The sequence below is a fragment of the Neopelma chrysocephalum genome, unplaced genomic scaffold, assembly GCF_003984885.1.
Source record: "Neopelma chrysocephalum unplaced genomic scaffold, ASM398488v2 Primary Assembly neopelma1_63, whole genome shotgun sequence".
Taxonomy (NCBI): Eukaryota; Metazoa; Chordata; class Aves; order Passeriformes; family Pipridae; genus Neopelma; species Neopelma chrysocephalum.
Window position 1 is genome coordinate 14,994,655 of NW_020897720.1, and position 27,343 is coordinate 15,021,997.

General features: G+C 50.2%; 1 protein-coding gene across 2 annotated transcripts; it reads left to right on the forward strand.

Annotated features, from left to right (window-relative positions):
- Positions 1-3,758: 3,758 nt before the first annotated feature.
- Positions 3,759-26,823, forward strand: LOC113967136 (solute carrier family 22 member 4-like). Of its 2 annotated transcripts, none has more exons than XM_027682470.1 (10): positions 3,759-4,209; positions 10,062-10,165; positions 11,361-11,515; positions 15,236-15,407; positions 17,310-17,436; positions 19,432-19,532; positions 20,515-20,729; positions 21,399-21,581; positions 23,139-23,274; positions 24,416-26,823. In XM_027682470.1, exons 1-10 carry the CDS (start codon positions 3,817-3,819, stop codon positions 24,489-24,491), a joined length of 1,662 nt encoding a protein of 553 aa, XP_027538271.1. In that variant the 5' UTR covers positions 3,759-3,816; the 3' UTR covers positions 24,492-26,823. The 2 variants fall into 2 exon arrangements, with proteins under 2 accessions (XP_027538271.1, XP_027538270.1); XM_027682469.1 differs by having other exon boundaries at positions 3,773-4,209; positions 15,284-15,407.
- Positions 26,824-27,343: the final 520 nt, after the last annotated feature.

Sequence of the window (27,343 nt, forward strand, 5' to 3'; positions counted from 1 at the left end):
GGGGCTGGGTAGGATGGAGGGGGATAGGGGAGGGGCAGAGGGGGTGCCCGTGCAGGGCCGTGGTGCAGGCGGAGCTCCGGGCGGGCGCTGCGCTGTCTCCGGCACCATCTAGTGATGGAACCAGGAATATCCAGCGGGTTCGGGCAGGGCGCTGAGAGGAATCCCGGCGTGGTGGGGTGGTTCCTGGGTGGTAACAGCTAATTCCCTTTGGGAAACCTCTGGCAAAGATCGCTCCGGGAGAGGTGGTTTTGCACCGCGGGGACGGGCTGGATCCCGCCTCTCCTCTGGCAGGATCCCTGGACGGACATCCCTGTTGCTCTGGTGCAGCCCTGAGCCGAAGGGTGGGGGGCCAGGGCAGCAGGACGTGGGTGCTGCCCCAGGGCACGGGTGCCCCAGTGCTCTGCTCCTGCCACACCGCCGCACTGGGAGCGTGTGCTGGTCCCTGCCCTGGCTGGAGTGACATTGCACCAGGGAAAACTATTTAAAGTCCTTGGCGAGTGGTGGATAGCCTTGGAAAAGCCGACTCCACCTGAGTAGGTGTGCTTTGGGGGGGTTATCCCAAATCCTCACAGGGGTGCTCCATCTCTCTCGCAGGATTCCTATCAGAAATAAGATTAAAAATAATCGCCCTGAGTGCTTGTCTGCCTGGCTCTGCTCAGGAGAGGAAAAGTTCATGCACCACTGCAGGGAACTGGGCAGTGATGGCCACAGTGCCCCTCAGAGCTCCGAGTCCCGTAAATGGGATTTCAGCGAGCCCGGCACCAGGCACCAGTGCTGCTCTGGGGGTACTTACACTGCACTGCTGAGAGCAGCAGGGCTGAGATGAGTCAAGAGCCTTTGCAAAGGCTGCCAAAGATCATTTTTTCCCAGATGCTGTTGGTCCAGTGGAATGTGGCCCTGATGGACACGACCAGTGGCTCCAGGACAGGCAGCCAGGAGGGTGAGGCCAGGGCCTTGGGCAGAGCAGGGCTGCCCCACACTCCAGCAGGGTGACAGAGGCTCTCCAGCACCCGGCACAGAGCCCCTGGGAGGACACACTGCAGGCTCAGCAAACATACAAACTGGGTCTTGCTTTGCCCCATCAATAAGGAAGCTTCCCCATGAGCCAAGTACTACACAATCCACAGAACTTGGAATTCTCATGAGCTTTCCCAATTCCCAGCTCTTGGGACGGCTCTAGGAGGGTGACACAGTTGTCCCCATCGAGGCAGAGGGTCCCTTGAGAGGGGCTTTGCCCAGGCAGGAGGAGCAGCATCCCCCAGGGAGGAGCAGAGCAGGGGCTCTGGTCCCGGTGGTGGCACAGTGTCACACAGGGGAGGGGGATGTTTCTGTGTGTGAGCAGGAGCTGGGCTGTTCTGCTGCTGGGGGGCAGCCTGGGGCATCCAGCAGCCCCTTGGTGTCCTTCCTGCTTCTACAAGACAAAGCGTTTGCACCAGAGGTGACGTCTCAGCCATGCAAAGGTTTGCTCCTTCTCCCCCTGTGCTGAGTTCCTCCTCCCTCCCTCTGCCAGCTCCTTGGCATCTGGTTTTGCTTTACAGGAATCTCCTTGACCTCGTTTCCCGCATGCTGCTCTTCATCTAATAGCTGAAAGTGTGTTTTATAAGGCTGTGGTGTAATCATGGAATAGTTTAGATGAAAAAAGCCCCCAGCACTACCAAGCCCACCACTAAACCGTGTCCCCAAGTGCCATATGTACATGTCTGTTAAATCCCTCCTGGGATGATGGTGACTCCATCACTGCCTGTGCCAGTGCTTGATAATCCTTTCCATGGTGATTTTCCCTAATATCAAAGCTAAACCTCCCCTGGTGCAACTTGAGGTGGTTTCCTCTGGTCCTGTCTCTTGTTCCTTGGGAGAAGAGACGGACCCCCATGTCACTGAACAAGGACTGGTCCTTCTCTACAGTGAATTTGCTCCACAACTGTCCAAGCCATTCACTGGCCACTGCTGTGTGTGGTTTTCATAGTCTCCATACTTGGGTTAAAGCACCCCTGATGCTGGATCACAAGTGGGGTTTGCAGTCTGGGGAGCACCAAGGAAAAGCTCTGACAGTTGCAGCAGGAGCTCGTTGTGCTGTGGCAGCACCGGCCAGAACATAAGGGATTTCTGTAAGAACTAATTTATGTAGATTCACAGTAAAAGAGAAAAACCTGTGGTGTTTTCATGTTGAACACATGAAATTTGGAATACATTAAGGATTCATCTGCAAACCAGATAAACCTGAGCACTTCATATCTGTCTACCACCTACTTTTGCTACGCTAAATTTGCAGCCTAACCACAGCTATTTCTGAGCATTGCAAATTAGTCCTCTGTAAAAAATTACTGTTGACTGATTAATTACTAAGATTGCATTAACTTTAATGCTCACAACAATGCACTCCCATCCCTTATTTCCCCACGGGGGCAGGCATGCATGTCCTGTCTTTACCATGGTTCTTGCACAGCCCCAGGGCAGGGCAGGTGGAGCTCTGCTGCCGCTGCCTGTGAGCCCCTGATCTGCCCCAACTGGCCCCCACCCTGCTCTTATCACTGGGCACAGCTTTGGCCGTGGGGTGGCTCAGGCCTGGCATGGATTTGCCACCTCCAGCCTCTCTCCAAACAGGAGGTATCTGAATCTTCCCATGACGTGGGCTCTTCGTGCCATTCCCCAAGCACAGTGGATCTCTGCCTGGCCAGATAAATGTTGCCATCTGCTTCTCCTCCCCAGGCACTGCTGAGCCATTGCTTCCTCCCCGTGCCTCCTTCCCACACACCCACATCAGCCCCTGATCATCTCTGCTGGAGAGATGCTTCCCAGCTTCCCAGCCTGCCCTGTCCCACAGCATGGGCACCCTTGGCTGGGCACAGCCTGACACGGGCACCCTGCCCGCACCTCCAGGGACCTGTATTGTGTGAGCAGGGCGAGTGCTGTGCTTGGTTTAGACACCACCGGGTTTCTGAGTGTTCCCTGAGTTATTTCAGAAGGTGACAGCATTGCTCAGATTGCTGAAATGGCTTTGCCAGCTATCCATGTATTCGACTGCAGGCAAAGCCAGAGTCCTGTAGAGCGAGAATAGTTAACGGACAGGAGACATGAATATAAAAAGCACCTCTCCCGAGGCCAGCGCTGCTTCAGGCTCCTTGGGCAGGCACGGCTGACCTTGTCAGCTGCCGAGAATAAACACCGCTGGGGAAAAGCAAAGGGCTGCAGTTAGGGACGGAATGTCAGGGGCTGTGAGCACGTTTCATTCCTACAGCTGCGTGATCCTTGTTTTCCTGTGTGCCGGTGTGTAGGAGGGATCACATCACTGCTGGCTCTTACGTTTCGTGGGGTGCCGCAGGGAGAGAGACCCCGGCAGCCCCCCCAAGCTCCCAGCTGATGGATCGCTCTTCCCGGTCCCTGTCCATGAACCGTTCCCGTGATTCCCGGCTGTGCCGCAGGGATGGTACGATTGTGCCTCCATCTTGCAGCGGCAACACAGGGGAAGCCTGGCGTGGGTCCCCGAAGGAGGTGAATTCGGGGCTGGGGGAGGGCTGGGGGCGGCGGGGCCATCGCCGCGATCTCCGGGCGCTCATCTCGCCCCGCGGGTGCCCAGGGAAATAAACGGGTGGAATGGAAAAAAACGGGAAACGCCTCCCGGGAAGGCTCCGGAGCCGGTGCCCACGCGGTGCCCGGGGAGGCTCCGGGGATGCCGCGGGAGGCGGGGTCGGAGCGAACCCCCGGCCGGGCCGGGGGCCGGGACAGGACGCACCGCCCCGGGGGGGCCGGGCCGGGCCGGGGCCGCCCCCTCGGAGCGCCCGGAGCCGCGGGACAACCGCGGAGCTCGCGCTCGCCATGCGCGACTACGATGCGGCCACCGCCTTCCTGGGCGAGTGGGGCCGCTTCCAGCGCCTCGTCTTCTTCCTGCTCAGCGCCAGCATCATCCCCAACGGCTTCAACGGGATGTCGGCCGTGTTCCTGGCCGGCACCCCCGAGCACCGGTGCGCCGTGCCCCGCGGGGCCAACCTGAGCGGCGAGTGGCGCAACGCCAGCATCCCGCTGGAGCTGCGGGACGGGCGGGCGGCCCCGAGCCGCTGCCGCCGCTACCGCCTGGCCGCGCTCGCCAACTTCTCGGCGCTGGGGCTGCGGCCCGGCTCCGACGTGGAGCTGGAGGCGCTGGAGCAGGAGCCGTGCCTGGACGGCTGGGAGTACAGCCGGGACGTGTACCGCTCCACCATCGTCACCGAGGTGCGCGGGGCCGGGACATCCCACCACCCCCGGGCTGTGCCCGGCCCTGGGGTGGCTTCTTCTGCCTCGGGGAGGGTGCGCAGGGAGCAGGAGCCAGCGGGTGAAGCGCCTGTGGGAAATGTCCGGCTGGGCGCGATGCTGCGGGGAGCGGGAGGGATGCCGGGGGTGAAGGTTGCCAGAGGAGCCGCTCGCCCTCGCCATCTCAGCTGTGTGTCCCAGCTTGTTTTTGCTCGGAGAGATGTTTGTGTGGAGGGGGAGGCAGAGGCTGAAAATAGAAGCGCGCTGACCATCCCGGTGAGCTGCGTGTGTGATGGGATTGTTCGTTCTCGGTGCAGCGGTGAAGGGGACGCGGACACGGTCCCATAAACACACAGCCAGCCCGGCTGCGGCCAGAGCAGGGTGGGCTCTCGCTGGCCCCGCACCCTGAGCCCTGCCGTGGTCTCGGTGGCCGTCGCTGCTGGGGTGGGTGGGTTGGAGCGAGGCAGGTGCTCTGTCGCTGCTGCCGGAGCCTGACCCGGGGCAGCCAGGCAGGGTTTGTAAGGCTCTGCAGGGGCATCATCTGTACGGGGTGTCTTGTGGGAACCTGAGCGGTGACAGGTCCCATAAGCGCTGGTTTGGCGGTGCGGTGGCAGGGCCGTGCTGTTCCGTCTCTGCCCGTGCGGGCAGGGAGCGTGGAGCCCTGCTAGAGAACGAGAATGATTCCGCTACAGCTGCGGGGTTGCTGCTGCTCTTCTACATTGTGTAAGGGCTTCCAGAGGTTCCAGGAGGTTCACCCTCATGCCAGGCAATGCTCGGACTTGGCCGCTGGCAGGCTCCGCGGTCCTTCAGCGTGTCCCAGGTAGCCAAGGGCTGCCCTGGTCACGCACGGATGGCTCACCCTGGGCTGCGTGACAGGGGGGGGCTGTGTAACCCTCCTCACGAGTCCTGTGACTCAGCAACAGCTGCCACCAAAACACATCGCGCGGTGGCACAGCCAGGAAAGGTCCTGAAGGAGGGGCGAGGGGTCCGTGCCCTGGGGACGCGGGAGGAGAGTCTGTGCAGAGGTGGGCTCAGCCACATGCCAGGAGGGCAGGACGTGGGCAGGGCGTGCCAACCTCCTCTCACCTGCCCAAAACAAAGTCACTGGCACAGGTGACACCTCTTGCCGTGGTGCTGGCAGTCGGGGATCCCTCACGACAGCAGATCGAGCTGCCGGCCGTGGGTGGACTGTCACACGCTGCACACAGACAGCCCAGCTGTCACCCGTGGGCTGGCACGGCTGCCTGGTGGGTGCCTGGTAGCCACCACTGGCACAGGCAGTGCCACACTCACTGCCAGAGGGAGGCCAGTTTATCCTGGGCTGTCTGGGAATTCATAGGCTCTGGTTTGGAGTCAGTGCTTGCTCTGAGAGAGGCAGTAAGTGAAGCAAAAGGAGGAGAAATGTGATTCCCTCTTAATGACCAGTAAATAACTTGTGTTGGCAGATGCCAAACAAGAGCATTCCGTGTGGGATCCAGATGGGACACACCAGTGGGGTTTGCCACAAGGCTTGGGGTGTGCCAGAGAGGCAATAGCACATCCAGAGATGGAAACCAAGTGCCAGGTTCCCATCTGTAAGCCAGATGGAAAAGAAGGATACTTGTTTTGTTTTAAAATTGTCATGGACATTTGGAAAAAATACAGAATTTGGTTTCAAAACAAGGAAAACAGGCACTGATGAAATGCTGAAAAGAGGCAGTTCACTCAAAATTGAGATGTTTATTTTTGTACCCAACATTTTGCTCTGTATTAGGAAAGACAAGCCAGGACATGCCATCAGGAGAGCTCAGGGAAGAAACAGCTTCAGTTCAAAAACTCAGTTGAGGAGCAGAACTTGATGGCACAGGATTAAGTGGTGGAGATTTAATTTGATTCGTGCAGTTGCATGAAATCCTGTTATTACTGCTGCTTGAAGGGAACTGGGAGATGCCAGCTCAGCACCCGTGTTACGTGGTCTGGGGCTCTCTGTTCCCAGGGTTTAGCATGTCCTCACAGACTCAGTCACCTGCTTGTCTGAAAATGGAGCTGATGGGGAGAGGTGACCGTGCCCACAGCCCAGGTGAAGAGGTGATCTTCAGGCCAGGGTGGCAGGAAAGAGGCTCTAAGTGTGATGGTGAGCAGGTGGAAATGTGGGTCGCTGTGGGGTCCAGTGTGATCCCACAGCTGAGCTGAAGGGGCTGCAGGGCTCCCTTTTCCCCTTGGCAGGCTCCCAGGCCCTGCTCATTGGTGTTCTTTTCTGGAACTCAGCCTACTAGTGTTTTACTTGCAGATCACGATGCTCAGAGCTGACACTAATTAGAGGTTCAAGGGCCAGCCCCAGTTTGCTCTTTGGAGCAGGGCATTAGCATCCAGTTAGTTCCCTTGAGCCTTTGTCACCCAGCACTGCTCCCTGGGGACACCCTGGGCATGGTGTGTGCCCCAGACATGCTGAGAGACCCCTGTGAGGGGCAGGGTGAGTGCCAGGGGCTGTACTGGGGCTGCTCTCCTGTCACCTGTGTCACCCTGCTCAGTCCCTGTCCCAGCCCTGGCACTGACTGTCAGCAAAGGCAGAAATTAGGAGGTTTTGGAACTGGCAGAGGAGAGAGGCTGGGTAGGAGCTGCTGTGGTTTGAAGGCATCTGAAGGTCTTTTTGTTCCCTTATGGATTTTTCCATCAGTGGAGAGCAGCCTTGCCCAGCCTGGGAACACACCCTGTGCTTGGGCAGGAGGTGCCTGTGCTCATCACTTGTGCACCAAGCAGAGCTGCTCTCATTGCTGGACCTGGTGCTCAGGGATTAGGATGGAGCCATCTGTGAATAATTAATACTTCTTGAGTTATTCATCTTCAGATTTATTCTTGTAAACCAGCTCAGACTTTCTCTGGTTTACAGCCCTGGCCATTTACACGAGGCTCCATTAGTGTTTTCTCCTCTGATGTGAGTGGGCTGGCTCTCAGGATGGTTAATGAGTGATTTCTCATTGAGAATGCAGGTGCCTGGGTCTCTTCAGGCAGTCAGGACACCTTATCCAGTAGTTTCAGTTTTTCAGAAAGGTTTTCCACCCACTGCTGTGGGAAAGGTTTGGAGGGCTTTGATGGGAATTAAGTGATGTAATAACAGTGTTCTTGAACAGCTCCTATTCCTGCATTCAGAGCTCTTCTTTGGAACCTTTCATGAACTTTGCTCTCCAATATGCTTAGCTAGGGACATTTCAGAATTACTTATTTTCTGGTTAATGAATAATTAGTCCAGTAGAGACGGTTTGGAAGTTGTAACTGTAAATAGTTCAGCTGTGGCTGTAGCTCCCGTGCCCATGTGTGGTGCTGGCTGATGGATGCAGCCTCTGAGGAAGAGGTCAAATAAGTTACTTTTCACTTTTCCCTCTACACTGAAGCAGGAGTGAAACCTTCCCGTGTCGACATGTGCTTGATCCCCGTGCAGTGCCAGGGCACGAGCCTCAGTCAGAGCCAGTGCCTGTGGGGTGGGAGGTGGCACTGGGGACATGAGCTGTACCTGTGGGGTAGGGCTGCATTGCCAAGGTCCTAAAATAGGTGGTGGGGTTTGTTGACTCAGCAGCTTCACTCCAAGGCACACTTGGAGCCGGATGGACTCAAAGAGTTGGTGTTTTCTGGCCAGATGCAGTGAGTTGCTGCAGACAGCCAGCTGCTGGGTGCTCTTTATCACATCCCCCAAATCCCAAAGACTTGACCCTGTACAGTGAATTTTTGCTGGCTGTGCAGTATGTCATGGGAAAAGGGAGAGTGAACACCCGGTAAGAGGCAATTGGCACCAAGGAGGCAACGCAGTTTTATGGACAAGTTATTATTTAGCTGGGTTTGCTTTGCAGCCAAAGTGCCTTTGGGACGTGGAGGCATTTTAAAAACACTGATCCTTAACCCTGAGCAACTCAAGTCTGAAGGTCTACGAACAGGTATTGTGCTGGTGACCCCAGACTGGGGTGCTCAAATCCAGGTAATTAATAATAGTCTGTTTCAGATGCAAACTCTGCCATGTCACCAGCTTTTCCCAGGGACAGGGAGGTGCAGCAGGATGTGGTGAAACATCTCTGCAGTGTACTTTTCATGCTGTGTTTCCTGTAGCTGAATTTTGGGTTGTCTTAAATAGAGGATTTGATTTCCACCAAACTTCTTTACAGAAATCTCCATTTCTCTGGCAGGTGAAGCAGATCCCTGTATCTGTTTTTCACAGCCAGCATCCTCGAACATACCAGAGCCCCACTGACCCACTGCTCACATCCCCCTTACCAAACACAGGTAACCACGGGTGTGTGTCTGGGGGGGCCCACACCTCATCACCTCTCCCTTACAGCAGCTGCTGCCATAGGGCTCTTTGAGTTGTTAATCAGATTTAAGTCTTGGAGACACGTTTCAGTCCACCAGTCTCCATGTTCCTGTGTTGAAGATGTGTGTGTTCCTCAGGAGGAGGTGTGGGCTGTGTTTTAAACTCAGTTCCTTTCTTTTGTTGTATATCTGGTGTTACCCTGCAGGGCAAAGGGCAGAGGTGCCTGGCTCCCCACCACTGGCAGTGTATCTCTGTTCTGCCTGAAAATAGGCATTGATTGCATCTCTTTCCTAAGTTACAGTCCAAAGCAAACTGCATCAAACCACACACACCCCCCCCCTTGCTTTGGGGTTCACCTGCCTGTTGTGCAGCAGCAGTGAGGCTCGGCCGCCAGGCCACGGGGGTTTGGTTTTGGCAGGACTCTGGTGCCATCAGATGGCACCTGAGTGTCTCTGTAACACAAGAGTTGCTCCTTGTTGTAGCCTGGGGCTGAGTGAGGAGCCAGAGCAGCCCTGAGGGCAGGATTCTGCTCCACCCCCCTGCCTTTGCCTGGGCTTGGCCCCCGAGGGTGTGCTGGGGCGGGCGATGCCCCGCTCTCGGATAGCGTGGCTAATTATTAAAATTATGCCATACTTTGATCTGTGCTCTAATTAGATTATCATTATGGTAGTATTATCTGATCTGAGACTGACATGTTTGAAGCCTATCCCTAAGTGTTCCTGGCAGGCATGCCTTAACCAGGAGATTAGTCACCAGGATGGGAACAAGCTGTGGCAGAGACACGCTCAGCTGTAACTTCGGTGGACAGAGACTCATGATGCCATTGTTATTTTTTTAAACCTTGTCTGGGGTTATGAGTAGTTTTAGGTGGAAGTTTCCATGTTGGCTTCTGTCCCAAATCTCCAGCCCCAGCCAACTCCAGTCATGAGGATGAGTGATGGGCAGGAAATCAAGTGGTGCAGGTTATGAGATGGAACAGAATTTGGTAACACGTCAGCGCAGGAAAAGAGGTTTCATTCTGTGCCTCTTCTTGCATGTGTTTTGTCAACCCCAGAAGTTACTGAAATGCAGCAGGTTTTGTGCTGGCAGAGGTCAGGTAACTGGAGGTTGTCCCTAGCCAGGACAGTTCTTCACCCGTCCCCATTGCTCTGCTTCACTGGTGGGAACATCTCGGGCCATGGGGAGCCAGGTCCGGGGGTCTGGTGGAGGATTGTGCTGGAAACAGGGCCAGGGCAGCCCTGGGGCTGCACACACCAGCTCCATCAGGCTTGGCAGTGCTGGCTGCTCCCCCCTCAGCAGGGATGGGGTCCTGTCAAACACCTGAGGGGTTTTGGCCTCATGGAGTTGCCTGGGGAGGGAACCACCTTCCCTTTTTTCCCTGTGCTTTAAAGCAGGGCATTCCAGCAGCGACCCCGACTGAGAAAACAGTGCCAGCGATGGGTGGAAACGTGGGGTGGGGAAATGGAATTAAATTGCTTGGAGATGTGTGTGTGCCCAGCCAGTGGCCCCCTGCCCAGCGCTGCGGCTGTGTCTGAGTCAGGCCCTTCTCTTGCAGTGGAACCTGGTGTGTGAGGACGACTGGAAAGCCCCCCTGACCACCTCCCTGTTCTTCGTGGGGGTCCTCATCGGCTCCTTCATCTCGGGGCAGCTCTCGGACAGGTAATGCCGTGGGCAGGGCAGCCTCGGGGCCACGGCTGGGGTTTGTTTTTAGGAGGTGTAAAGGAGTTAAATGTGCCATTCTCTGAGCTTTTGATCAAAATGAGGTAACTGGCCTGGCTCCTTCAAATATCCCTTGATCTGCAATTGTTTCTTTATCTGACAAAGATGTTGCTCTTTGTCACACATTAACTGACAATCCCTCGTTAGAGCTGCAGGATGGAAACTTGCCCTTTGAATGGCAGCTCTGCATAGGAGACCTGATTTGCTGGAAATAGAGTAAGCACGTCCAAGAGGAAGAAAAAAGCAGATAACCTGTAAATGGATAGCAGTTTGTGTTGCACCATCTCACTACGTAGAGTATCAAAAAAATCATTACAGGCATTTAATCATTATCTGAGCAGTGTTGACATTTTGGCCTTACAAGTGTTGAATGCAGAAAATACGTTCCCTCTGCAAGTCTCTGCTGCCCTCTCCATACAGCCCTCACCCTGTGTCCACACCATTATAGTGGGATCTCTGATCCTGCTTTGGTTCTGCCTGGGATGAGGATATCATAAGGCACCAGTGCTCCTCTGGGCTCTTAGGAGAGAGAGGGGTTTCAAAACTCACTGGGAGTCTTAATCCTAAAGCTTCTGGCATTAAATTCCATGTGATCCGAATTTAATCTCCCGACTCCTGCCCCAGTGCAGAAGTCAGTTGGTGTTACTGTTTGAAAGGGAGACGAGATAATCACTAAATCCCACTGGTGCCATGTGCCCACTGGGAGCATCTGAGGGAGTGTGTGTGCCCTGGTGGCAGCACGACCAGGCAGCCTCTGCCAGGGCCCAGACACCCTCCTGCACGAGCTATTCCTTGGATTGGTGTGGGATCTCTGTCAGTAATGTGACATCTCCTGACTTTTGTGTGGCAATCCTCACTTGTCTCCCTATTGTACTGTTGCCTTGTCTCCTTAGTCTCTGTCTGGTGGCTCCCTGAAGTTTCTGCTCTTAATTTTTCTTCTGGTTGTTGGTTTGTTTCCTGAGCCTTGGGAATCTTAATATTTTTTTAGTGCATATGAAAAGAATAAAATTCTTTAAGATGAACAAAACTTCAGGTTGTGCTAAGCTTCATCACTTTGTGCTCCCTTGTGCCCTCTTACATAGCCCTCTCCATAAATACATGTTGTTTCAGTAATAATCTTTGTCTTTTACCAAAGGTTTGGCAGGAAGAGCATCCTTTTTTTGACGATGGCTGTGCAGACTGGCTTCAGCTTCCTGCAGATCTTCTCCACCAGCTGGGAGATGTTCACAGTGCTCTTTCTCATAGTGGGGATGGGACAGATCTCAAACTACGTGGTGGCCTTCATTCTGGGTATGAATATGTCTGCATTAGATTAAATGTTTGCTTAATGTATTGCTACTATTTCCCCCCCCCCCAAACCTGCATTATTTAATTAGACAGTGGTAAATCTTCACTGGTACAATTCTTACTTTAAACCACTGTGATTTTTTTTGCTCTTGGATCTTTCAAACCTATAGTTTCTGTAGGTTGAGAGAAAAAGAAGAGAGCAGGAAGAGTCTAGATAAACATCCATTTTCTTCCTCTTTGGAGAAGACATTCAAGGTTCAGGGTTTAGCAGCAGCAGGTCTGAAATAGAGGAAGCATTTGGGTTCTTCCCTGCCTCTGCACCCCTTTGCAGAGGGGTCAGTGCACACCTGGGTGCAAAACCTTGGAGCAAACCAGTGCTTCCAGGCACAGGCAATGTCAGGGAAGCTGGGTGGGTGTCAGAGCCCCAGGAGCTACAAAGTCACTGTCTCAGTGTTGAGATTAGTGATAAAGTCCCTAATTTTAGAAGCTAAAGTTTGGGGTTTTTTTCTACAGGCAGTGTAGGAAGAAGGACCCAGCAGCTGTGGGAGGCTGTGTGGCTGCAGTCACTGCCTGGGGACCCTGCAGGGAAGGGAGCAGCCCATGGGGAAGGGGACCCCAAGTGTCTCCCACTGGGCACAGGGTTTTTGGGAAAGGCAACTGCAGGGGCAGATTGTGGGGATCAGTGATGCAGGTCAGGGGGGAACTGGGATTTGCAAGAGCTGTCTGTAAAATGTGCACATACATATTTATGGCTGTTTTTAAACCACTGGTGCCAGCATTACAATTTGTAGGTCATAATGTGAGCTACATTAAAATTGTATACTAATAGTTAATGCTGGTCTTTCCCAACACATGAGGCTTTAATGGGGGTAAAAATAGAGCAGAAGGGAATAATATGAAGTCAGTGCTGTGGAGGGGATACAGCACCATGTCCCCAGGCAGCTGTGAGTCACCACTGCCAGTGTGGGGGGAGGATTAAGGTCAGGCTGTCAGCAGGGAGATCCCTTGTTGCCATCACCACTGCCACTGCTGCTGCCACTGCTGTCACCACTGCCACTGCTCCCACTGTGCTGGGTCTGACTCCTGTGCAGGGCTGATGGAGCCAAGGCTGGGGGGTGCAGCACTGGGTCAGGAGCTGGCCTGGCTGACAATCCCCCTGGAAGCACGTGGGGTTTGTGTAGCACAGGGGTGCAGGCTCTGGGCAGGCAGGAATGTGGTCCCCAGCTGGATGTGGGTTGGGATGCTGCCTCAGGGCTCAGCAGAGGCCAAGCTGCAAGGAGGGGCCTGGAGCCAAATGCTGCTGCTGCTGAGAGAGGGGACGGGGTCTCCCCAGCAACATCAGGCTTGTTGAATTGCTCAGCTGCAGTCTGCTGGCCCTTGCCCCCTTGGGTTGTCTCATGGCATCGTCTTTTCTGTCGAGTTGTAGGAGCAGCGATGGCTCCCTGGGGCACTTGTCATCAGTGCTGGCCCTTCCCTGGCAGCCTCGAGCCTGGTTCTAAGGGCAGGATTAATCTAAACTAACTTAGACATTGGCTTCCTCATTTAAGTGAGCCTGTCCTGGGTAAGGAGGAGGGCACTGGCAGGGGATGGTCCTTCTCCCCCTACCCTGCCCAGCTGACCTGCCCCAGTGAGCGCTGTGACCTCTGCCCAGGGCAAGGCAAACCCAGGAGCTTCCAGGGAGCTGCATGTGATAGAGGTGCTGGATAGGAGAATATGCCCATAGAAAGAGAGGTAACTCCTTGAGAAAGGCCATGCTCATTATGGGATGTGCTGGAGATGCTCCCCGTGTTTCACCCAACAGCAGTCAGGGCTGACCAGGGCAGCAGCACCAGCACCTGCAAAGGCCCTGTTGGCTCTGGCTGTGCTGCAGCCCTGCCACCCTCCAGCCCCAAGGACAGGTTTGTTTTTTTTCAAGTGGCCACATCAGCACAGGTTTCTCTTGTCATTCCAGCTTTCAGCATCCAAACCTGTGTTGCCTTCCCGTGTGTGGCTCAGACCCTGTTCCAGCATCCTTGGCTACCCAGGCTCGTCCTGCCCTTGGCACTATTGCTGCCCACTTTTGTGGGAATAGTTCCACCCCAAGCTGTTGGTGAAATTCTGTAGAGAATGTTGATTTCTCTTTTACGTTTAGGCCCCAGTTTTCTGTGTTCAGAACTGTTGTGCTCTGGAACTATAAAAAACTGTGGAGATTTGTGAAGGCATGTTGGTATTGTCCTAGAACTGTTATTCCTTGGCCAGCAGAATGAGGGAGGAGAGGCAGGAGATAAGGGAATTGGAGTTGACAGATATCATACTGGCTTTGAATTGACACAAATGACAGTGTAATGTTTAAAGGTATAAACTGATGTTTCAAATATCAGACCTCTCCCAAGACAGCCCATCTAAACAAGAGCAATCAATAGAGGAAGATGGTATAATTTATCCCCACACACTTGTTTTAGCCCAACAAGTTGTTATTTTCAGTTTTCTTAGTGTGAGTTTATTCAGTTAACCCAGGTTTCTAAAATGAGAATTCATGTAGCTATTAGGAGGGTTTTTCAGTCTTGGGTATTTTTTTTCCATCTTCTCAGCAATATTAAACATTGGAGTTCTTACCACGATGCACAACCAAAGCACATTCTCCAGACTTTCTGAGCCCCTCCTGTTTGCTGTGTCCTTTGCTTTTTAACTGAGCCCAGATCAAAGTGTGGGAGTTGCAGCCCTTGCAGTGCTCCTCATGAGAGGGAGAGCTCTGTAGCCCTGGGGCTGGGACCTCAAGGAGGGGTGAGGTGGACCTGAGGGCATCTGTGGATTTTACTAAGCAGTGGCTAAGTGTTTTATTGTAAAAGAAGTTTTTTTTATTGTTAAAGAATTTAGGTGCTTTTGAAGCCTTAGAACAGCCTCAGATTTTATGACTAGATCTTAGGTTGCTGCGTGGTGCAGTGGCTGTAGGATGCTTCCAGTGACTGCTGCCTGGAAGAGCAGCATTACTAGAAGGTGGCATCTTCCCTGGTTGTGTCCTTCAGCCTGTGATGTGCTGATCCAACATTCCAACCTTCCTTCTGTTCCAAGAAATAGATGTGAAATTTGTTCCCACTTCCCCTCAGTGTAAATTCACATCCTTCCATCCCGTGTCAGTCTGTTGTCCACGGACCTCTGCTCCTCCAGAAGTGCCCAGCAGGGACTTGCATCTTAAATCATAGAATCATAGAATCAGCTGGGTTGGAAGGGACCTCTGAGATCATCAAGTCCAATCCTCGATCCAACCCGGCTGTGGTTCCCAGCCCATGGCACTGATGCCACATCCAGTCTCATCTTAAAAACCTCCAGGGATGGAGAATCCACCACTTCCCTGGGCAGCCCATTCCAATGGCTGAGCACCCTCTCTGGAAAGAAATCCCAGTGGGTTAAGTGGGGGAGCAGACTGTGTCCTAAAGGGGGAGCAGGCTGTGTCCTAGGGAGGGAGCATGTCAGGAAGGCCCCTGGAAGTCTGCTGTCCATCCCCCATGCCTGTCCTTATCTGTCTCTGCCAATGCATTAATCAAAGCAAACAGAAGTAGCTTCTTTATCTGAAGGTCCCCAACACTCCCAGCAGCTTTTCTGTACGGGGTGGGTCCGTGCTGTGCTGCTCTTTTCTAAGATTGTTTAGCTGATTTTTTTTTTTCGTAACTGCAATAAAGTATTTAGTCATGCTTGAAAAGAAAAGAGTTAAAATGCTAATCCAACCTCCCTTGTTTTAAACAGGCACAGAAATTCTTGGCAAATCAGTTCGTATTCTATTCTCTACATTAGGAGTTTGCATATTTTTTGCATTTGGCTACATGTTGCTGCCACTGTTTGCTTACTTCATCAGAGACTGGCGGATGCTGCTGCTGGCGCTCACTGTCCCGGGGCTGTTCTGCATCCCGCTCTGGTGGTGAGTGCCCACGCTCCCTACCTCCCTCCTGCTCTCCCTGCTGGCTGCTGGGGAACACCAGGGTGTTGGGGGGGGGGCAGTTATTTTTTTTCTATCTGCCCTGAGGAGGCTTTGCTTCGAGGGGGAGGATGTTTTGTTTGGGTTACTTGTGCCAGCTGTAAGTCACTGGTGCTGGCTGTGTGCTGGAAGCCCTGCTCTTTTCAGCTGGACAGAGGCATTGAGGAAGGGCAGATAGCCTTGTTCTGTTCCTGCCTTGATCATCTGCTGTTTTCTGGAGAGATTGGTATTTGAAAATGGAAAAGAAAGGCAAGGTATCGCTCACACACTAAAAATAATTTATAACAAGAAGAGTTCCCTCCTTTCATATTATCCAGAGGACCCCTTTCTTCCTGAAAAAGTTATAAGTGAGCAATTAATATCTTTATAAGAGTTTAGTGATTCAGAGCCACTCTTCCACAGTCCAAAAGACCTCCTGCAGGTCCCAGTCTTGCCAGAAGTCTCTGCTGCTGGTTTTGGTTTGTCAGTTGTTTGGTTTGGTTTTTTTTTAACCTTAGTCTTCAAACCAATCCTTTAAAATGGTTTCCAGCCCCATCTCTGCTGTCATCAGATTTTAAAGGTTGATTCTGTCTGAGGGTCAGTTTGCTTATTTAACTTGAAATGTTTCAAACTCCCTCAGCACAGCAGCACTTCCCTGGGCACCAGGCAGCTGTTCCCTGGTTTGGGAGGTTTGGGTGGGAGCCTCTCAGGTGTCTGCTGTGGAACAGGCACTGTGAGGAACACGAAATCTGTCCCCAGGACATGGCTTCAGAGTCCTGCTGGGAAATGTGGGAATTCCCAGGTTTTCAAGGGTGGGCACTGTAAAGCATGCAGAAAGTTTCCATGGAGGGAACTTCCAGTCAGGGGCTTCTGTGGGGGGAGATGGGGCTCAGGGTGCACTGGCAGAGCTCTGCCAGGGCAGGCTGGCGTTAGCTGGCATTTGGGCACGTGGACCTACTGCTTCCATGGCCCATGTGACTTGCACATCCCACTGCTCTGTGCCAGAGTTGCTCTTTTACTCATTTCCCTTCCAAATTCTGCAGAAGGTTCCCAGCATTGTCTCTGCAGTCTCGGGATCCTCAGCTTGCCCAGAAAGAAGAGCAGTGGAGGCAGCTCATCTCCCAGAAAGTCCCATGCCTGGTTAAGGATCGGATATAAGTCATCTGATGTTTGAAATTATTGACCTGTCTTTGGGTCAGTCCTTTAGGGTTCATCAGAAAAGGAGTGCCTGACCTGCTTTTTTCCAAGGAGAGGAAAAAGTGCTGCTGGCTAAAGGGAGCAAGGCAGCACCTGTTAATATCAAAGGATTTAGTTAAGGAAAAGTGAAATTTTCTGTCCTGTGTTCGGTGTTAATTCACTCAACACGTGCCTGGAATTGATTAGAAAATGTCATCAACTCTGCAAGGGGACACTGCCCCAGTTCTCTGCCTGGGAGAGCCTGCTCAGAGCTGTGGTAACATTGTGAGGTTTGTATATAAGATTCCTATGACACAAAACCTTTAAATACACCCTGTGCATATTTAAAGCATTTCCACATTGTGTGCAGTTTCCTAAGAATATTTCTGCTCCATGCTGGCTAAGCTGCCCCCCTCCTTGCTGTCTGTCTGGTGACATCTGGTGGACATCAATTATTCCTTGAGAAACAACCAGTGAGGACAAAGGCCTAAGCATGCATCTACTTTAGCATGAGAATAACCACGTCCCATATATTTGAATTACACTGCCCACGTCCCTCTGTGCTGGCTGTCTCCTGCTGCAAGCAATCTGTGAGATGAGAGCTTCATTCACAGACACAGCAAATATGTTACTTGTAGCTTTTTACTTTTGTGACAATGTTGAGTCGTTTATTCTGAAAATTTATTGCAGGGTCATTCCTGAGTCCCCTCGGTGGCTGATCTCCCAGGGAAGATATAAGGAGGCAGAAGTTATTATCCGAAAGGCTGCAAAAATAAATGGCATTCCAGCCCCAGCCGTGCTTTTCGACACTGCAGAGGTATGTTCCACACAGCCTGGTGCTTTACCTCGCTGGCACTTTTCCCCTTTGGCCAGTTGACTTGTTGGGAAATGCCAGCAGGGAACTGGTTTGCACCAGCAGCTCTCAGAGGCTGCAGGGACTTCTGGCGTGTGGTAAGAGCTGGGTGAGAGAGATCAAAGTGAGAACCCAAAGGGAGGTTTTATTAATTGTCTTGGACGGTAAAATGGTGTTCCTCAGCAGTGGTTTGTTGTGGTTTTCAAAGCAAGGGTGGCCCAGATTGCTTTATCCTTTGGGCACTGAGAAGACCCGAGGAAGATGTGTTTGTGCCCATTTCAGCTTGGTGTGGTGTTTGCAATTTGTAATTTAACAGCAGCCCTTTTCAGGGGGCCCTAAATCAGCACCCACGTGTGCTGGGGCTGCCTGGGGCCTGAGGGACTCCTTGGGTTGCACAAACCAGTCAAAGCACCCGAGTGCTATGAGGGCACTTGAAAACCAGGATGGTAGCGAAGGCTGTGAAGAACATCAAGCTCTTCTTCAAAACTGGTTTTTTTCCTGTATTTCATATCTGCTGGTTAAAAGAAGAAAGCCTGGTGCAAAGCTGGCACCCCGAGGGCTGGGGAGCAGCAGAGCCCCGGCAGGAGGGTTGGTTCGTGTGCTCATCTCCCCCTCTAGTGGCTCTGCCCGCGCTGGAGCGTCTCCTCAAGAGGACACAGATTTTTCTTGTGCAAAGGAACCAGCAACTCGACTCTTTTGGGCCTTGTGTCACCAATGACCTGCAGGTCACATCTTCCTCTGCTGCCTCATAGTGGCACCTGTGTTTTGTGCCTCCTCGTGTCTCCTGGTGGAGCAGAAAGCAGAGCCCCGTGTGCTCCTCTGCAGTGTCTGCAGGACACACACGCTGTGTGACACCTCCCCTGGGCATGACCCCGCACTTGAATGTCCCACTTACATTTTGGCTGAAGATCCCTTTTCCAAGTGCAAGTTCTAGTGTAAATTGAATTGCAAGGATGGGAAGCTCGTCCTACAGAAACCACGGAAAAGCCGTTTCCTTCCTTCACAGCCAGTGCTCGGATGTGTTTCAAACTGTGTTTCATCTTCATTCATTCAAACTGGAGATGGCTTTTTCAGGTTGCAGCATTTCATCACTCCCGTGTATTTTTGAGACCAAGCAGCAGCTCAGCTGTCTTTTACCTCGTGGAGATTTTGTGTGCCACAAAAGCCTGAGGATGGTGTCTGCGCTCTACATCCTCCGTTGGAAGTATTTTTCAAACATTACTAGGAAGACATTCCTCAGAAACCATCCTCTCTTTGTAGGAAAGGAAATCTCCTGGGTAGCCCTGTTTGGGAGAGCCAGGGTGGTTTGCTCTGTGGGCCTGGGGGGAAGCCTGGACACAAGTGCTGGCTTTGCCCTGGCAAAGTGTGCAGGCAGAAGGGCACTCTAATGCTCCCAGAAGATTCCTGCCTCAAGCCTCAAACAGGACCCTCCAACTCCGATCTGAGGTGGTGGATGGTCCCATGCTGTGCCCTGGCCACCTCACCAACCTCTGGCATCTGTTGCCCTCCCTGTCAGGTGCTGGCAGGCAGCAAAACTCGGTGATTTCCTGCATTTTTTTCCCATTGTTTGTGAAGGTTGAACAGAAGAGAGCTGAGCGGACAGTGCACAGAAAATGCCTTTGGTAATGAGGTTACTCCTGGAAGCAGAGTGTGAGATCCCTAAGGAAATGTGAATTCATCTGTCTGGTCAGCTGATACTCCTTTCTAATTAGTCAACATGTGCTGTCTCAGCATTACCTTTTTTTTTAACAAAAAAGTGGACTCTCCCACGAGTGCAGCTGGGTGCAGAGACAAGCTCTACCTAAGGACTGCCCTCCCCGGGGCAGACGTGGCCCTTGGGCTGCTTGGTTATCCCCTGATAGTTGTAACTTCGTAACTGCCCGGCTTGTGGGTAGCAGAGGTTGTTTTGCTCTTAGGTGTGTGGGAATTTTTTCGGTTTTGTTTTCCTTTTTCCCTCAGATGCAGGATTCGAAGCCTCAGCAGCAGCAGAAGGCTATCCTTCTGGACCTATTTCGAACCCGAAACATTGCAACTATTACTATTATGTCATTACTTTTGTGGTAAGGAAATGTGTATTCCTACAGTACCCAGGCAATAAAACAGTTACTGATTTGAGGGCACATGCCACAGGTTTAGATAAGAAGTCTGAGCCTTGCAGCCCATCTCCACATGGTCCTTGGCTGGTACGTGGCCCTCAGTGTCCTCACGCCCACACAGCATTAATACACAAGGATCTGGAGACAGTAGCCTCGATGTAAAATAGTTAAGAAACCATGTGTAACAACTTGTGTATTTTAGATTATGTTGCTTTTCTTTTTTTTTAAGATGCTCCCACCTCTGTAATCTCTATTTGAAGAGAAATGTTCTTCTTGAAGCAAAGGCAGCAACTCAGTAGCATAACAAGAAGCAGAGCCATGGCCAGCATTTGTGTTCTGTGTCTGTACAGTGCCCATCTCAGTGAGATCCTGGTCCCTGCCTGGGCAGCCACGAGGAATGAGGACCCAATAATACCATGTAGACAAACCAGGACCCTTTTCTGTCCATATTTCCCCCAGCAGAAAGGAACTGGCTAGCACACTTGGCATGCCATAGTGAGGCACTCTTGAGATTTGAAACCTGAACATCCAGCTCTCTTGTGAAGATTAAATAAGTTGGAACTGCTGAGGGGGGGAGATCCTGTCACTGGAGTTGGCTACAAGTAGGAAAGTAGTTGGCATGGGAAGCTTGCAAGAGTCATTCCACTGTGTGTTGAGTCCATTGCAATGAAAAGCCTTTGTGAACGACTTCCACAAAGCCTTTTACTTGGTGTAGTGTGTGCAGGAAGGACAGAGAAATCCAAGGTCTCTTCAAGCTGCTGTGGATGTGGCCACTGGAAGGGATGACAGAATTAGAAAGATGGGGTTGCCACTGAGATTTTTTTAAGCCACGATACCTGTGGCAATGCTTTCCAACATCCTATATTTGTAACAACACCTGAGGCAACACTGGAGGCGTTCAGAGCCTGCTGTTTCTGGAATAATTTGGATTTATTGCTTTTCTCAGGTTTTTCACGTCAGTTGGTTACTTTGGCCTGTCCCTCAGCACTCCAGACTGGCATGGAGATGCCTACCTCAACTGCTTCCTCTCGGCTGTGATTGAAGTCCCAGCTTATGTGATCGCCTGGCTCCTCCTCCGCTCCCTCCCGCGCCGCTACTCCTTGTCTGGCACCTTTTTTTTAGGGGGAAGTGTTGTCCTCTTCATTCAGCTGGTTCCTGCAGGTACAAAATTCAATAAGTGGTTCTAGTATATAAAATATTCAGAACAGATTATGGTACTACGTACCAGTTCTGCAAAACTACTGGAGACTGGCATCAAATTAAGAATTTGAGGCCAAGGTTGTGCTGATCCCTTGCAGCCTTAATTTTTTTTTTTAATGCATATGTATATGCTGAGTCACGCTCAACTCTCATTTATTGTGTCAGGTTACTGAGCTTTATATAGTCCAGGGGAACCAGCTTCTAAAATGAGAGCCCAGAGCGTGCTGTGATTTATCTGGTTGTGCATCCAGACTGAAAAAACCTGCATCCAGATTTCACTGTGTGTAAATCTCCACAGGATTTTGCAAAAAAGGGGTGGATTTAAGCTTGTGCTTTATTGCTATGTAATCCAGAGTTTTGTTCCATTTCAAAAATGCTATTTTACTTGGAGACAAGCAAAATCTGGAAAGTACAAAATAACCTGAACAGCTACATTATGCTCAGTGGGAATTTTGGAGCCAAGTCATCCAGGGATGGGTTAATACTTTGTATAATTTTAAAAAAAAAACAACAATACCAAACCCACAGCTTTTAGGAAAAAGACCAGCAATATAATCTTTTGGACATAGAAGAAATACAAGTGGTAAGCACAGGGTGTTATTGACCTTGATTTTATTTTGTCTCCTCCAGATCTCAATGTCCTCTCTGTTGCTCTGGTGATGCTCGGGAAGTTTGGCATCACAGCTGCATTTTCAATGCTCTATGTCTACAACGTGGAGCTGTACCCAACCCTGGTGAGGAACATGGCAGTGGGAGCCACTTCCACGGCGTCCAGGCTGGGCAGCATCATTGCTCCTTACTTTGTTTACCTGGGTGAGATATCCTGCCTTTCTTGCCTCGTGCCACACAACTGCCCAGAGAAGCCATCTGAGCTTCTGCAGTGCAGGCTCAGCTTTAAGTCCCTTCATTTGTTGTCTTTTGAGTCCCTTCTCTCACCTGGGGTCTGAATTCACTGCCAGACACGGCAGGAATGAAGTGGAGCTCCTTGGGCTTTGCAGAAGGATCAGGCACTTCTTTCCTTTAGGGACCACTCACGTATCACTGAAGTGGGTCCAAGCTGGTCCAGGACAATGATGGTGTTTATAAACCATGCAAATGGAGTGGCTGGGATGATAATCACGTCTTGGGATGCCAGTTAGTGTCCCAGGAGAATGTGACAAGAAGTGATGTTGCAAGTAAGGAAATCCAGCAGTAGGAAATGTGTTGCGTGGGACTCTCCATGCACATCCCAGGATGGGTATGTCAGGAGGAGATGAACCAGGTGGGAATCTGAACATTCTCAGAATCTGGGCTCTCTGAAGTCATCAAAATAGTTTCCTAAACTCTAAGAGATTTTAGGAGAAACTTGTCAGCTGCTGCTATTTGCTACAGCTAAATTAGGACCTTGCATTTCATCCAGCTCATGAACACAGAGGAGATCAAATCACAGACTTTGGCTCTGTGTGACATACCCAGGGGTCCTCACTTTAATCCTAGTTTATTCCATACACTATAAAGCACATTGCTCTATCCCAACTATAAAATAAAGCTGTCAAGTCCAGTTTGGTATTTTCTGTATCTTAAATACTTTACCTCCTTGGTAATCCCTTTCCTGAAACACTTTTCTGTTGCTGTGCTGCTGTGACTTGAGGCTCTTGCATCCTGCCCAAACACTCCTGTGCCAGCTCCAGGCTGCTGGCAGGGGCTGCTGCCTTCGAGTCCAAAATAGTATTCTGAGTAGAGCAAGGTCAGAGCCTCGTGTGTGTCTCAGGAAGCCTGATGCTGTCTCCCTTTGCAGGAAGGAAGGCATTGAAGGATTCCCCTGTTAATGACTTGTTAGTCTGTAGCTGGCCTGTTCAGCTGCATTAGTCTCTTCCCTTCTTTTGCAGCAGCCCAGCAGGACACACAATCCCAGCAGCTGATGAGTTGCTTGGTTGCTTATGAGCAATTTTATTTCCTCATATTGAATTATTTAACAGAGGATTTGGTTCCTGATGACAGTGTAGTGCTGAAGACTCCAGCAGTGATCCCAGCAGAGCTGTTGCCTTGCAAAGATGTTGGCTAGCCCAGCTGAAAATGTAAAAAATCCCCCAAACCCCAAACTATCAGCCACTACACAAACCTGGGGGTTGGCACGAAACTGATGGTAGGTGTTGCCATCCAAGAGCACACGTTGAAGCTTTAAAATTTTTCAAATTGGAAAAATCCCTTTGTTTGCTGGCAGGTAACAGATGTAACTCAGTTTTGGATTCACCTTTGATATTTATGAAGCTTTCAGCTAATTATTCCAAATGAATTCTGCATTACAGCAATGTCTGAAATATAAAGTTTCCATGTGGGTTTGTCTTTTGTGGACATTAAGTACTGTTGGCATGTCCTCTGCCCTGCCAGGTGCCTATGACAGATTCCTGCCCTATATCCTGATGGGAAGCCTGACTGTGCTGATCGGGATCCTCACCCTGTTCCTCCCGGAGAGCTTTGGCAACCCCCTGCCCGAGAGCTTCGAGCAGATGCTGAAGGTGAAGTGGTAAGGCAGCTCCCATTCCTCCTGTGCTTCACAAGGTTCACAGCCTGCTCCCACACAGTCCCTTTTCCCAGTCAGTAAACGTTTCTTCAGTTCCACTGCAAAACATCAAAGCTTTCAAAGTGCCCCTTAGATTATTTTCCTTGGGTTGTTAATTCCGTGGTGACATCATGCAATTTCTCCAGAGTGTCTGAACCTGAGAGCTGATGTGCACTGGCAAAGCAAGGCTGACCTTCTCAGCACCCTGAGGCTGTTGCTTCAGATCTCCCAACACTTTTCATCCCTTTTTACCATTCACTCTCTTTAACTCTTCATTTAAACTTTCCGTTTAGTAGGATTATATACATTATGAAACACTTCATTCTTCCAGTTCATCATATACTACTCCAAATTAAACACAGGATTTCAACATTCTACCTCTTTCTGGGCAGCCAGCGACAGGCCAGGACAGGTTTTCCTCTGGATTATATGGTTTAGCTGTAAGCAAGAACAGTTCTCTTGACCCACCACCATGGCTATTTAGGGTCTCTTGAGCAAACACTTCCACTGAAATCTGTGCACATCCATTACAGTGTGAAGAAAATTCTTGGGAGCAGCAGAAGGAAACTGGATTAACCAAGTAGCCACCACCCAGCTTAGTGAGAACTGGTACTGGAACAGAATTTGCCCTTATAAGCAATAATAGCTTGAAAAAGCTGGGAATCCCTGTATCTAATTCCTGGTCAGTACAAGGAGCTGTCATGCTTTCAGAATAAGAAGAATTCTCTGGCCAGGTTCCTTAAGAAAAAGAGCAGCATGCCCTGTCATAAATAGGGACTTCTTACACGTCTGACCTGTGGCTTTTCAGTGTTGCAGCTGAGGAACTGTAGCTAGAAATCCTGGAGGCAAAGCAGATTCCCCTCATAGGCTCCTTGCATCAAGAGACTGAAGTAACTGAATTACAGTCCCTGAATGAGGTTCACATTCCAAGCATTGTTTGCTGCACTGCTGCTGCCACCCAGCCAGGCAGTTGTGCAGAGCATGGGCTGGAGGGTCACAGCAGCAGTGGAATGTGCTTATTGCACCCGTGCTCGCTGGGAGGGGGGAGTGGCTGATGACACCCTTGAAAATGTTCTCTAGTTCTCAGTCTTTTACTTGCTTTCAGTTTCAGAAACGGGCAAGAAGCCACTGGCGTTAGGAGTTCCAAGGAGAGTCCTAAAAGTCTGATAACACGCTTGTGAAGAAGGATGCACGTTGTCAGAGAGGCTGAAAGAAGAACAGGATCATCTCAAAATGCATTTTTCTGCCAGAGGAAAATGAACAAAACCCAACAGTCAATGCTATTGCACCATAGTTGTTATCCCCTGTGCTACCATCCCCAGATTTCATAGTTTACTGACCAGCTGCTGGCTACTCCTGTGGGACTCTTAGTCTGTAATTCAGTGTCCTGATTCCTGGGGTTTGTCAGCAGGTACAGTCCCCGTTGAGAAATGGGGGCCTGCTGTGCTAAACAGAAGTCGAGGAGTAAGCTAGAGGTGAGCCTTAGGAATAATCCAGCAGTGACTCCAGTAAGTCAGGTACTTGATGAAAGCTGCTTAAAGGACGAAAAATATATAGCACATGTAATGCTGGTGGTTCTTCTCACTGTGTGTGTTGACTGGAAGAAGGGGAGCTGGGTGCCTGTCTTTCCAAACCTGAAGGAGAGATCCTGGCCTCCTCTGAAATCTGGGACCAAAGCCCATGGACTGAGTGGGGTCAGCACTGAGTTGGAGCAGAGCAGACACAGACTTTGCTGTAAGGACATGGGGTTAAACACAACATCACAGGAGCTTCCCATGTCACTTGCTTTTCCCAGGACCTGGGATCCACTTGTTCCTGTAAAAGCTGATGCTTTTTCATGAAGCCTGAGCCCACCTTGGGCTTTGTGAGTGTTCAGTGTCTTTGGGGAGGGGGGGAAATCTCGAGCACTGAGTAAGGACTAGAGTTTGCTGACTTTCTGATGGGCCATGCCCACTTTCAGCAGAAACATAAGCTTTAGCAAGTCAGTGATCCTGTCCATATGTGCCATGAAGTTTTAGCTTTTAGGTTTTTCATGGTATCTGGGCATAAGCAGTTTTTTTAGATCTTTTGGGGTGCTGGTTTTATTTTTCCCAAAGTATTTAATTTCTCCTTTGAATATATACCACTTTGTTCTGCACCTTCAGAGAAAGCTCACTGCAGTTTCAAAAGCTTCTCAAAACCCTCGTGCCATTTATAAATTTAAAGGGGCTTTGCTCTCAAAAATCTGTACTGGAGATGTTTACCTGAAGCTATTAAAAATGCAAAAGGACTAATTGGGGACCACATTTTTTTCAAAACAAAACTAAACACCAGTGTTTTGTTTTTCAAAACTTACAGATTATATATGCTTTCTTTTTTTTTTTTTTGAAAGTTTAGCATAGGTAGATTGGATGATGATAAATGTAGAGTTTCAAGTTGTGCTTACTACTGTTTTATAAACACTACATTGTTTGAAAAAAGCGTAATACCTTTTTTATTTTTGTATATGTTGGCTGTGCATGCACTTCTCGGACACATAAAGTCTGTCAGACCTGGTAGACTGATTTTTATCCTCTATAAATAACAATTAGCCCTGAGTCACCTCCTGTAAGGGCCAAGAAAAGCACAGTGTCTCATCTTTACTGCGAGAGTTCAGGGTGAGTTGTCTTGTGCTGGCACTTGGCACAGGAATGAGGCTCTCCCTGAAGTTCAAGCACAAATATAAAGCTTTATAACATTTAAATGCAAGGAACTCGTGCAATTAATTCAAACTGCTTTTGGGAGTGGAAATACTATTTTCTAATAATTTGCTGCAGTTATGCTTTTGCCATAAATGTAACGTGGCATGAGGTAACCAGTGTCCTGTGACCCCTGATGTTCTCATCCCTTCTCAAGCTGTAATTTCTCTAATAACAGCAGTATTTAATCTTGTTTTTACTTATTACAGAATTAACCTATAGAATAGTTGTTTAGATGTACCAAATTTCTCAAGAAAGCCCTTATATATCAGCACAGAACAGGTTTGAGGACTTGGGTTAAATATAGGTGGCCATATTTTTACAAAGATTTTTATATTAAGTTGAGACTTATTTTATGAGATTGTAGGCTTGGGTATTTCTAAAAGGTAAATATTTTTGTACTCTTGAACCTTGCAGTATCTTAAACCCTGTTTTTTCCTTTTTTAAACGAGAAAGAGGGTTGTGTTTTTTAAAATACCTTGTTTCAATCAGTCTCGTTTTTCTTACTTACACCACTGATCTCGAGCTAGTGTCACATTTTAGCATTTCTAGCTGCAAGAGCAGAATGTCTTTCTGAGCAGTGCTGTTGTAAGGCCTGATGGTGTCTGAAGTGCAGTGGAAATGAGGGAAGCCCCAGCTGGGGCCGTCACACTGTGCCTCCCCTGTCACCTTTGTCACCTGGACTCGGGTCTGTGTGTGCAACCTTTGCTCCTCCCTGGCTCTGCTCACCCTGTCTGAAGCTGTGTAATTGTCACTCATTAACTCCTGTGCTCATGGTAATAAAAACGTGCACTGACATTGTTTCACCTGCTTTCCGTGTGTGTTGTAACTGCAGAGCAAGATTCCCAAAATAAATGCTTGGTGCCCCAAGGAGGTTAAAGAAGTAATTTAAAATGTATTTAGCATGGATAAAAGATGAAAATAAACCCCTAAAACAAACTCTTCCACAGATAAGTTCTTCCACACAGGAAGAGTATGATAGGGTAGTGCAGTTTTTCTGGATTTCAGGTAGTTCAGTCCTGATCCTGTGAATCCTTGGAAGCTGATCCTGGCCATGCTTAAGGATGATTTTGTGGTTTAACTCCTACTTTGTTATTCATTTTCCCCCTTTGATAATTTTCACAGCTGTGTGATTCCAACATGGAATGAAAGATCTTTTTAAATACAACAGTTCAAAAAATGCTGTGGAGAAAATATCAGCCACAAAAAGCCAGTCAGAAATGTGAACTAGCCTTTGGGAGAACAAGGCCAAATTCTGCAGCGATACCCCACAGCTTTGGAACTGAGCTCTGTGGGGCATGTGAACCTCCTGCCAG